General features: G+C 49.0%; 3 protein-coding genes across 11 annotated transcripts in view; 2 read left to right on the top strand and 1 right to left on the bottom strand.

The window, feature by feature from the left end:
• LOC1280914 (ankyrin repeat and BTB/POZ domain-containing protein 2) overlaps positions 1 to 3,832 on the top strand; it is a 93,559-nt gene extending 89,727 nt beyond the window's left edge. For all 5 annotated transcript variants that reach the window (XM_061655832.1, XM_061655831.1, XM_061655830.1 and 2 more), the window contains 7 exons: positions 33 to 571; positions 1,810 to 2,048; positions 2,137 to 2,342; positions 2,434 to 2,591; positions 2,668 to 2,812; positions 2,886 to 3,068; positions 3,160 to 3,832. In XM_061655832.1, coding sequence (XP_061511816.1) covers positions 33 to 571; positions 1,810 to 2,048; positions 2,137 to 2,342; positions 2,434 to 2,591; positions 2,668 to 2,812; positions 2,886 to 3,068; positions 3,160 to 3,450 — 1,761 coding nt within the window. In that variant the 3' untranslated portion in view covers positions 3,451 to 3,832. The remainder of the gene's footprint in view (positions 1 to 32; positions 572 to 1,809; positions 2,049 to 2,136; positions 2,343 to 2,433; positions 2,592 to 2,667; positions 2,813 to 2,885; positions 3,069 to 3,159) is intronic.
• A 1,712-nt stretch (positions 3,833 to 5,544) lies between these two features.
• Positions 5,545 to 8,445, top strand: LOC133393009 (uncharacterized). The gene is made up of 2 exons (XM_061655842.1): positions 5,545 to 5,756; positions 5,830 to 8,445. Exons 1-2 carry the CDS (start codon positions 5,679 to 5,681, stop codon positions 7,315 to 7,317), a joined length of 1,566 nt encoding a protein of 521 aa, XP_061511826.1. The 5' UTR covers positions 5,545 to 5,678; the 3' UTR covers positions 7,318 to 8,445.
• An 18-nt stretch (positions 8,446 to 8,463) lies between these two features.
• LOC1280915 (syntaxin-12) lies at positions 8,464 to 11,244 on the bottom strand. Of its 5 annotated transcripts, none has more exons than XM_061655849.1 (6): positions 10,986 to 11,239; positions 10,398 to 10,451; positions 10,011 to 10,307; positions 9,776 to 9,941; positions 9,400 to 9,664; positions 8,464 to 9,316 (listed from the first exon to the last, which is right to left on the bottom strand). In XM_061655849.1, the coding sequence occupies exons 3-6, from the start codon at positions 10,265 to 10,267 to the stop codon at positions 9,138 to 9,140; spliced, it is 867 nt and encodes a 288-aa protein (XP_061511833.1). In that variant the 5' UTR covers positions 10,268 to 10,307; positions 10,398 to 10,451; positions 10,986 to 11,239; the 3' UTR covers positions 8,464 to 9,137. The 5 variants fall into 5 exon arrangements, with proteins under 5 accessions (XP_061511833.1, XP_061511834.1, XP_061511830.1 ...); XM_061655850.1 differs by having other exon boundaries at positions 10,398 to 10,706; positions 10,986 to 11,230; XM_061655846.1 differs by lacking the exon at positions 10,398 to 10,451 and having other exon boundaries at positions 10,986 to 11,244.
• Between the last annotated feature and the right edge of the window lie 546 nt (positions 11,245 to 11,790).

The raw sequence follows: 11,790 nt of genomic DNA, 5'->3' as shown, positions 1-11,790 counted from the left end.
TTACAATTTCCCCCTCTATTTGTTCCCTCCAGGAGGACTCGAGCGAATGTGGACGGCGTGCGACGTACGCGCTAGCCTTCCGGCTAATGCTGACCGGCCGGCCGGAGCTGCTCATACAGGCGCTCTCGCTCGTACCGCCGACCACGCGGTACGACACGCTCAACCATCAGGGCATGAGTGCGCTCATGATAGCGGCGGTGCGCAACGACGAGACGGCCCTGCAGACGCTGCTGGACGCGGGGGCCGACCCGAACATCGAGGTGCCTGCCTCGGGCCACCCCAACTGTCCGGCCATCCATCCGGAGACGCAACACTGGACGGCGGTTACGTTCGCCGCGTGCAAGGGCAACTATCAGGCGCTGCGCATACTGCTCGATCGGGGCGCTCACGTGGAGGGCGGCGCACGGCTCAGCGAGGACAAGTGCACGCTGACGCCGCTCCAGGTGGCGAGCGGGTCGGGCATTGTGGAGGTGGTGGCACTGCTGCTTGCCCACGGAGCTCACGCATTTCTGTCCACGCAGCAGAAGGATCTGCTGTGCTTCTCGGGCACGGCCCAGCGGGGCTGCTACAGGTAAGGGGTGGAATGAGCTGGTTTGCGAGAGGTAGAGTGAACCTGAAGGCGCTGAGTTTCGTGAGCTCGTGAGTGGATTTGCACTCTAACGGGCGAGTTGAGTTTTAAGCTTTTATTTATAATTTGAAAAGCTTCGGAATCTTTTTTATAAAAAAAAATCACGTCAATCACATGTTTTGATTGAATCAATGGAGCGAACCTGATTGCTCTCAGCTTAGTGAGTGCTTGGACAAATTTGAGCTCTTAAGAGCGCATTGGCTTTTGAGTGAAGTACGCATGAAGCAAAAATAATTCAATCTACCTTTGAAGTGAGTTTTGAACAACCTCGCGCATTAATGTGATTTAATGAGTGAAGCGAAGCTGGTTGCTCTCAGCTCAATGAGTGCAAGAGCGGATTTGCGCTCATTCGTAGAGCTGAGTTGAGCTGGAGGGCGATTTTATTCATAATTTAATCTGCTTTTTTAGTAACAAAACAACCGGTAACCTTTTATATACATTATATTGAGTGAGTGGAGCGAGTTTGTGAGCGCGTGAGCGGATTTTCACTCGAATGAGCAAATTGAGTTTTAAGCGAAGTGCACTTTTATTCATTTTTGACAAGGTTCTTACGCGATTTTGCAAAAAATATATAATTTTTTTAATATTTGTGCTTAAATTAAATGCGTAAGTCAACCTTTGTCGCACTCATCTTGCCGAGCGCATGTACTAAAACGAGCTGAATTGAGCTTTGAACAAATTGTTCTTTTACTCTTAACTTAAAAAGTTGATGAAACTAATTTATAATGAAAAAAACATACAGTCAATCTATAGTTTGGTATGTTCAAATTGAGTGAGTGGAGCGAATCTGGCTGCACTCTTCTTGGTGAGCTCTTGAGCGGAATTGCGCTCAGGAGAGCGAATTGCAGTTTTATTCATAATTTAATAGGCAAAATCTATTTTATACAATGTTTAACTTAAAAAAAAATTATTTACCAATTAATATATAGTGCTCATTCTACACCGCATCTATTCAAAATGAAAGCTCACAGCTCTGTAATTCGACACAAACAGAGCGCCATAGGGCAGACTCATATCTAATTTGAGCACTCACCTCTAGTTTGTAGCTCAGTACACGTTCTCTTCTCTTCTGAAACTACGCTATTTACGCTCATTCAATGCTCAAAACGCAACACTAAAACCGCATCAATATTAAGATCATCGATCCCTAACGCTTCTCCTATTCGTTGCTCTCATTTCAGTGCTATCTCTGTGTCGGCCGCCCACGGTCAGCGCGTAACGCTGCGGAAGCTCCTGTCCCATCCGCTGGCCCCGGGCAGCCGGGAGGTACTGTCGCTGGAGGAGATGCTTGCCGAAGGTGACGGTGGCAATACGCGCACCCAGCTCGACCGCCAGCCGGAGGCCCCACCGACCCTGAACAAAACCCAAATCAAAAGTCTTCAAGAGGCCATGTATCATAGTGCTGAAAATAATCATTTAGGTGTGTATCCGCATGCCTCAGAAGGGGGGGGGTCCTTTGATCGGATAGAGCTAGTTGATAACCGTTTGATTTCGCGAATCACCCACAGATATTACCATCGAGCTACGAGCGTTAGGCGTACCATGGACACTGCACTGCTGGATGCATGCCCTCGCGGCCGCACATGAGCTGCGCCTCGATGCCGTCATCGATCAGCTGCTGCAAGACTTCCTGCAGGTCTGCCCGGACGACTACAGTCAGCAGTTCGTGACCGAGTGTTTGCCGCTGCTGTTTAATATTTTCCGCTACAGCAAGGTGCGTGTTCCAAGAGCCAGGACCTGTGGCCGTTGACATATCGGAGATTGAAACAAAAAAAAAACGAATAAAACGTTTCCCTCTTTTGCAGAAGGAAGGCACCACGCTGCTGTTGGCCGACATCTTCAGCACCTGTTTCGGCTGGGAACCGATCAAACAGATCAAGGAGCCGGTCCTGCAGCCCTCGAACGGGTCGCGCATCGATCCCAAGTTCGTTAACAACCCTGAACTGAGCGATGTCACATTCCGGTAAGTAGCAAAGGACTCCCCGTTTAACGTCTTGCCGACCCTTTACACAAACGCAATGCCTCTCGCCCTCTTACAGAGTGGAAAATCGCATCTTTTACGGGCACAAAATCGTTCTCGTCACCGCATCTCCGCGTCTGCAGAGTATGTTGAGCTCGAAGCTGAACGAAGGCACCGGCACACCGACCGTGCAGATCAACGACATCCGGTACCACATATTCGAGGTAGGTCAAGCATTGCTCGTTCGCTTAAAACACACGTTCCTTAAACCAATTTTCTTTAAAATTTGACTTGCAGTTGGTGATGCAGTTCCTGTACAGCGGTGGATGCAGCGCCCTCGATGTCGCTGCCGGCGATGTGCTGGAGCTGATGGCAGCGGCCAGCTTCTTCCAGCTGGAGGGGCTTTTGCGCTACACCGAAGCGCGCTGTGCCGAGATGATCGACATCGACAACGTGGTCGCCATGTACATACATGCCAAGGTAGGGTGGTCGATCTCCCCCAGTGCCTCCCGGAGGCTTTTTCGGCTTGACTAGCTTCACTCACGCCTATTGTATTCTACCACCACACCAGGTCTACAACGCACAGAAGCTGATGGAATTCTGCCAGGGTTTCCTGCTGCAGAACATGGTCGCCCTGCTGACGTACGACGACTCGGTGAAGCGGCTGCTGTTTGCGAAGAAAATTCCCAACCACGACGTGCTGACCGGCCTGCTGACCACGCTGCAGGCCCGCATCAAGGCGCGCCGCAACAGCACGGCCGCATCAGGCACGGGCGGTAGTAACGGGGGCCCTACCACACCGACCGGGGCCCCGGCACAGGCGAATCGACCGTCTGCGGCCATCGGAAAGTCCCCTAAGTAAGACGCGCACCTCTCTTTTTGTATCCATTTTATCCACCGTTCGGGGTTATGCGCCGAGACATGGACAATTAAATAAAACCATCCCCATCCCCCTTGCACACCGTCGCTCCAACCGTACCACAAAGTTACTAGACCCCTTGGAGCTTAACATACCCAGGGGGGGGGGGGGGGGAGGAGTGGGTGAGTGTTGCTATAATTGTAAGCGATTTATTACGCACGTGTACAGTACTATTCTACTGCTTAGTTAGCTACTACCCGACAGGCAAAGGATAGGTTATACCCAATCGAGAAGCAAACATAACATACACCGTTCAACAAAGCAAAAACAGTAGTTATTACGTACCTTACGACTTAAATATACATATAAAGTTAAACACCTCGGAGATTGAAGCGTCTTTTGTTTGTGTACAGCTAAGCGGGATTGCATTATTTTTACAAAGCGAATCCATAACGTCTCATATATTGATTATTAACGCAACATACTTCCGAAAGTCTCTTCCGTCTATAAATTATATCACAAGGCTCAGTATCTATTTAAAATTATATCTCCAGGGGCCACTTAAATCACAGGGATACAACTAGAGAAGCTAATTCTGAAACCACAACTACCAGGGAACTGATCCTTTAAGTCGCAAACAGCTTGGTCGCAAATCAAATGGCCGTTAAATTCTTTGTCACAAATTTCACGGTCGCATAATCTTCCTGGTCAATATTCTCTTGAAATTATACCCCCAGGTGCCACTTAAATTAAAAGGGTACGCCAAAAGAATCGATTAGGGCTAGCTACGAGTTAGCTGGAATCGATTGCGAAGTGGAAGTGGCAACGAAATCACAATCGACGTGGAAATCGGAGTCGCTTTCGGCATTTCCATAAGAATAGGCATTTGGGTTCAATGATGCTACGTATGGATAGCCGGAAATAATCCAAATCTACTAGTAACCGATCAATTTTCATGGAGATTCCCGGATTGACCTCGCTTCTGAAACTTCTTATTTTAATTCAAGAGCTGATTCTCATTCCAGAGCTTATTCCAATTCTGATGCCAATTCTGATTCCATTTCCCGAGCAATTGGCGAGGTCGATTCCGATTCCGGAGCTGATTCCGACTCGACTCGAGCTGGTCTCAAAATTATTGGTCGCGAAACTCTTGACCGCACTGGACAAGGGTGCTATTCGCCAAAACCAACAGTATACTTTAGAACAGTGATCTGCAGCCTTTTCAGAATCGCGGACCACTTGGCTTTGAAAATGCATATTTGTGATGGGTAAAGCTGGCTAAAAACCCGGAGTCAACTCCAATCTGACTCTGATAATTTCGGAACCGACTCCGGAAGGTAGGTCCGCTCAGTATTATCCAGAGTTCGGAATCATTCGAAATCGTTCAGAGTTGTCGAGAGTTGTGTGGAGTCGTCCGGAGTCATCCGGAGTTGTTGGTATTCGGAGTTATCCGGAGTCGCCCGGAATCGGTTGGAGTCGGCCTCCGACACAAAGGTTTGGGTGGAAGATTTCACCCACCAGCTCTTGCAGCTTGGCCACATCCTTCTGCTTCACCTTCAAACCAAGAGCGGAAGGATTCGAACTCTGCGCTTAAATCAAACGTTGATGAATTCCAGACTGTTCTCCAGTTCGACTATTATATCGTCCTCCAAATCTTAGCAAAATTCTTCACAGCGACAGAGTAGGTGCTCTGTGGCTGTATCAGGTGTCTGTACCTTTTTCTCACCAATCGCTGCTGCCATGGATGTGGTCCACTCTATCGATGCCGTGATGTCCGTTATTAACGTTGCTAGCAGCGCCAACGCGTACTGTTCCGATCTCAAAATTGTTAACTGACATCGGATTTTCCTTATCACAGTTGGTCTGTTGTGATCGCATGCCGGCAGAAGCTAATTTCCGGCGGCGAGTCTCTTTTTCCTCAAAGGATAGAATTCACAACAGCAGTGTGCCGCTACACAAACAAAACACATTTTGATTGTTTTGCTCCGCAACAGTTTTTGCCGATCAACAAGTGGTCAGCGCAGACATTCTGTCCTTTTTCTACAAGCAAGCCAACCCAAGGCTATAAACGAAACAACTCTTGACAGGCTTCGCTTCCGATTTGTAAACAAACACAATCGCTGAAACAACCGGGGCCGGTACGGCAAACAGCTGATCACAGGAACTGTGAAAGCCAATTTCGATTGAACTCTCCGAATATTTAGCATAGCTTAGCAAACGAGCCCCAGCCCATGCAAATGCCGAAGGAACAGGCAGGTACAATGGTTTCCTCTTCGTCCGAATGCCCCATCCACAGGCTGCCACCAGAGGTGAGTAATGTGTAAGCAAACTGCCAACATCGACCCAGCGACTGGTTCCCACTAATCTCCATTCGCGTTTCAGCTTGTATTTAAAATTTTCGACTATCTTGATCTGCCGTCGTTAAAATCAGTCTCACTAACGTGCCACCGCTCGGAGCAGTTGTTTGCAGAGTACTGCCCCCGCCGGTGTATACTATACATTGCCAAACGTCCGCACGTTCCCATCGTGGAGCATCTGAAGAAAGCTGCTAAAATGCTGCTGCGCACGAAACGCACCTACCGCTCGCTGCAACTGCACGTAGCAAAGCCTCGCGGCAACAAGAACATGCAGGCCGCACTCGGCCAGCTGCTGGAACCCCGGCTGCTGCAGCAGCTGGTTGTGCTGAGGCTCGATCTGGCCCCGGATTCGCTCACCTTCGCCGCACAGCTGTCGGGTGCGGTGGCCCACATGGACCGCCTGCAGGAGCTAACGATCCGCTCAACGGTGGACTGTTTCAGCCCGCTGCAGTTTAGCGAGCTGCGGCTTGCTAACCGTTCGCTGCACAAGCTAGTGCTGGGCCACGTTTGGCCGGGTGTGATCGATTGTCCCAATCTGCGGCTGCTGGAAGCTACCGCCTCGCTGGATGTGGAAACAATCGTCGGCAAGCAGTACGCACAGCACGGTGGCCGGGAGCCGCACTGGAAGCTGAACCAGCTGGAGGAGCTCGTGATTGTGGAAGAGCTTTGCATGGCGCTCGACATGGAAAACCGGCCCGGTTACAAGGTGCACTTCTTTCGCCAGCTGACACAGCTGAAACGACTGCACTGTAACACCGGGTACATATCGGAGCGGATATTTCAGGCCATCGGCGAATCGTGCGTGCTGCTGGAGGATCTGTCCATCGCCAGCCTGCACCTGGTCGATCCGAGCTCGCTGCGCGTCCTAGCGAACCTGACCCGCCTGCGACAGTTGGCCATTTCGCACAGCTTCAAACCCATACCGTTGGCTACCGTCGTGTGTCTGCCCAGCCTGGAACGGCTGCTGCTAGGCAGGGTGGTAATCGACTGGCAAAAGCTGCCAAACGTTCAATCACTCCAGTGGCTTAAGATCAAACCGTATGCGGAGGGGGTTCGACAGTTGTGCGATGCACTCGCTGGACCGCTAAAACAGCTACACTGTCTGTGGATTGATTTTTGCTACGCCATGGATACGCCGACCAGGGAGGAAATACTCGCCGTGCTGCCCACGCTGCCTGCCCTGCAAACGCTCGTGCTGCAAAACGTCTACCAGCTACAGTTTTTGAAAGCAATACCACCACTGGCCGGCCTCACGCGGCTAGTTGTGTTCACAGCGAGCGCATATGAATTCGAGGAAGATTACACGATCACAGCAGAAGTGATTGCCCAGCTGGTACCAAACGCCCGGCGGGTCGAAATCGGTTCCAGCAAACCGTTACATGACAACGTCTTTACGCAACCGTATCAATTTTTCAAATCGAGGACCGCTTTCGGTTATCTTTTGCCTACCGATCACCATAGCAAGTGGGAGTTGCGCCAATACAACCATCGGTACATACTTCCCTTACGGTGAGGTAAAGAAGTGTCCAATATGTGGTGGGTGACAATTCAAAGTTCGTTACAATATAGATTGTACCTTTTTCCACAATGAACATTTGTCATGTTCATGTGCTGCCATGTCTAGAAAAGTAGTTATTCAAATTTGTTCAACAAGCTTTAGGCGTCTGTCTTCCATCCATCCAGGGAGGTTGCAGGATTTTCCAAGTCACTTTTTAAGGTAAACATTTGTTTTTCGCAAAGTTATTCCACATTCCAACCCTGATGTTTCATTTTTTTTAATGATGTTTAATTTCCTAACAATAATTTTTAATTTCCCCAGCATGATTTTCAACACGCCTCAAGCTGGACTGAGTTTGACAGTGCTTTGTGATGTGTTGAAAATCATGTGTAAAAACTGAAATTTCATTATGAGGCAATTACACCACTTGACAGCTGTTGAAAAACATCTTGGAGGCGGTGAATAATTATGTGCACAATCGAAAGTGATGTGGAAAACCCGGTAATAGAGTATCTCGGGGAAAGTCTGTGTTTTTTTCTAAATTATTGTGATACAACGGCCTGATCAATTCTTACAGTGTTTTCCCAGTCAATTTCCAATGTCAACAACATCTCACAACACTTGCGAGATGTTTTTCAGCAAACTGTCAAATATTGCATTTGCATCACAATAATGTTTCAGTTCTTCCATATGATTTTCAAAACATCTCAAGCTGGATAGAGTTTGACAGCTCTTTGTGATGTGTTGAATATCATGTGGACGAACTGAAATTTTATTATGAAGCAAATACACCATTTGATATCTGTTGAAAAACATCTTGGAGGAGGTGGTGAATTAATGATGTATACATTCGAAAGTGATTTGGAAAACCCTGTAATAATTCAATCGTAAGACAGGTACTGAACTCATTCAAAAAAATTGTAAAAATGCTTTTCGATATCATAAGTTAACCGCATACATTAAATTGCGTGATTTGTTGAGCTAGCAGGTAAGCTTCCCAGTACTAAACGATACAATCGACACTGGGAATCACTGTATACGATTATTTGACTAATAATTGTTTGCACGCTGGAAATGTGTTTCAAATTTCTAAAGTAAAAGTTACCGATTAATGGTTTAAATATATAAACATTATCACGAAAACTGACCACACCGTTTAGCTAAGATAAGGTAAGGTAGGAAGGTTTATTTCTCTACTACGCTTCCGTACATTAGCGCATAAAAGGTGTACGTTATTCGACTCCTCCCTTCACACTGCTCCCTTTACCGACACGGTTCGATTAGATTGAATAAGATAAACGGATAAATATCGATATCATGCACGATACACGATAAAAGCACGTCCAAATAGCAAACGCTCGTGTGCAGTGCCGTGGACCGCGGGCGAGATTCGAGCAGCGTACCGGATTCTAGACAGCATTACTAAAAGGGAGATGATTACATGTATGTCTTACGCATCGAAACCAACCAACAGGCCTACCTAAAAGTTCCTCCTTTAAGCCACATACTGCCGGTAGTAGACAGCATTAATAATGTGTGTGTGTATTTGTGTTTGCTACGTGATTCGCTAACGCGGTATACTTCTGCCTCTAACCTGTTGCGACGACCTTTTTTCTTCTCTTTATAAGTTAACTTTCAAAACTGAATAAACACAACGTCGCACGCGAGAAATACACATTAAAAGATATGTCAAAACAAACAAAGAAAAAGGATACGCCATCGCTCGACCATAATATCCTCGGGTAGCCCGGAGGACGAGCCCCCGTTACGAAATCCCACAATATCCCTCCCAAACAAACAAAACAAACTAAAAAGGAAAGCGTTTTGCAGCATTCTTAGCTTTTCAGCTTCGACACAATAATGCCGGTCACCACGAGACCCAATATCACAGCGACGATCAGCAGGATCAGCACCTTGCGCCGGTACCGGTTCTGGTACTCGGCCGCCTTGACCAGCTCCTCCGCACCGCTCTCCACGTTGTCCACCGTTCGGCCGATTGAGTTTTCGATTGTGTCTACAGTAGCAAAAGTGTAAAAAGAAGGATTTTAGTAAAAAAAGGAACAATAACACACTGCGCCCTCACGCCGTGCACCCTACCAATCACTTCGCTCTGCTGGGAGGTGATGTTGCTTAGCTCCTTCATGATATGGTTCACGTCCAGCACGTTCGCCTCAATCTCCCGGAAGCGCTGCTCCCGCTCGAGCAGCATGTCCTGCTCGAACTGGAGGCTCTGTTGCAGCTGCCGCTGCCGCTGCAGCTCCTGCTGCTGTTCGGCCGTGCCCGGTATGCCGGCGTCGTTCGCCAGATCGTCCGCCTGGGAAGCGTTCACCAGGAACACCTGCTTCATCTTGGCCGCTATACTCTGGGGGACAAAAAAGGAAAAAAAGGCGGGCGTTTGTCAGTAATCATTTTCATTTTTTCCCCGATATTCCGACAACCGTCGTGGCATTGGCAAATAATGTGTAAAACTCACCTGCTGGCTTTTGGAGTAAAACTCCACCACCTGCTTGAAGTCGGAGGTGAGCTTCTCGACCTGGAGCTTCTGCTGCTTGTCGCCGCCCCGCACGACCACCGTCAACCGCTGCAGGTCCTTGGTGGTGGTGCCTATCCGCTGATTCGTGCCCGTTTGAATGTCATTGCTGGAACGAACGAAACGAACGGTTAAATTTCTCCATCATTTTAACCTGGACGGGGGCAGACAGGCTTACATCTTATCCCGCAGCGACTGATTGTCCTTGGCCGTGCCGATCGTCCGGTTAGCCTTCTCCAGAAACTGCCAGCTCTGCTTCACGAAGATCGTGTTCGCCGCAATCGATTCGCTCAGCGAGATGAACTCGGTCGGGCTGAACCCGCCAAAGTTCCCGTCCGAGCCGCTGCCGGTCGCTGCCGCCGACGCCGTACTGCTCATCGCACCGTAATCTCGTTGACCGATTCCTCGTGGCAGTCCGAGACCTTCCCTTGACATGGCTGACTTGCTGGCTGTCTCCGGGGACACTCCCGGTGCACTGTGTTTCGATGAAGAAAAGAGGGGAACTTTCTGCAGTGAGTTGCTAGCTAGACCACCAGCACCACGCTCTCAAAAAGCGCACTGAAACCTGGGGGGACGATTCTTCCGGCACCGTACGTAAGGCTGCCTGTTCCTGCTCCACCTTCTCCCGTGCGTCCGTATGCGTCCGGCAGAGTGCGTGCGTGTGTTGAAGGCGAGAGCAGAATCGAAAGTGAAGAACAGATTGGGTTAAAGTGAGAGATAACACGCGCGTTCCACGGCGACACATTCCATCCTCATCGGACGGAAACGAACACACAGATGCGCCGCTGGCCGCTGGTGACTAATGCTCTCTCTTCCCGTGCACGGATGGATTATGATGCTTATCAAAAAGCAGCAAACGAGCGCACACACAGGCCTACACACACACACAAAATTCGGGGTGAATTGTACGAAAGGTTACAATGTTGGTGTGTATGGAAACAGAAAAAAGCGGCTCCTTCTTTCGACACATTCGACAAACAAAAAAGGATGAATATTTGCCCCCATCAACCCGCAGAGCCGAAGCTGACGATTGGAATGGGAAGCCCTACGGGTGCTGCTCCCGATTCTCCTGTCGATCCGCTGCCCGTTGTCTCGCTCGATTTGATCGCGGCGCACCCTTCCACCACCACCACTAAGACACAACATAACTTACCTCACTCCCGTCGGGTGTGCGTGCGGTTGCGTCCTCTACTTGGACGAACGGTGTCCAACAGAGGCGCGCTCCTGCCCTTTTCTGCCTTTCCAGAGGAACTGTGGCCAGGAACACCAACAGCGAAAACGGAGTGCAAGCACAAAGCACAAGAAAACTGTCGCTCTGCTTGTGTTTGGTCGGCTGACGAACTACGCAAAATAAAGGAAACTGCAGCCCCTGCTCGAGGTCAGCTCGTTGACAGCGCTCGGGCACAGAAAACACAACAGCTGGGAGAGAAAGAGAGAGACAAAGGGCTTTTGACTAGTGATGGGAAAAATGAAGTTTACGTCGGAATCGATTCCGGCAAGCTTTCTGGAATCGATTCCGGAAAGTAGGTGCGAAATCGTTTTCCGAAATCGGCTCCGGATTTGGAGGCCAATTCCGATTCCGGAGCTGATTCCGGAGCTGATTCTGATTTCGTAGCCGCTTCCGAACCTGAAAACGATTCCAGAGACGACTCCGGAGTTAACTTCTGGAATCGGATCCGGAATTGATTCCGAACAGGGAATCGGAATCGGGTAGGTCCGATTGCGAGCTCCCACCACTACTTTTGACAGCAGGGCAGCGGTTGAGCATCCCTGGCCAGGCCCTGAGTCATCTGTGCTGGATGGAGCGGATGTTTTGTATTTTTCATCTACGCTGAAATGGACTTTTAAAAAATTGTTTTAAATTGTCTATATAAATATGTGTAATATAGATTTTTTTTTAAATTTACAAACAACCATGAAGGGCCGACACTCAACTGTCAAACATGCAAAACGTCGTA

The sequence above is a fragment of the Anopheles gambiae genome, chromosome 3 (genome assembly GCF_943734735.2).
Source record: "Anopheles gambiae chromosome 3, idAnoGambNW_F1_1, whole genome shotgun sequence".
In the NCBI taxonomy this organism is placed as follows: domain Eukaryota; kingdom Metazoa; phylum Arthropoda; class Insecta; order Diptera; family Culicidae; genus Anopheles; species Anopheles gambiae.
Note: the sequence above shows the minus strand (reverse complement) of the source record. Positions and strands in the feature narration are given on the sequence as shown.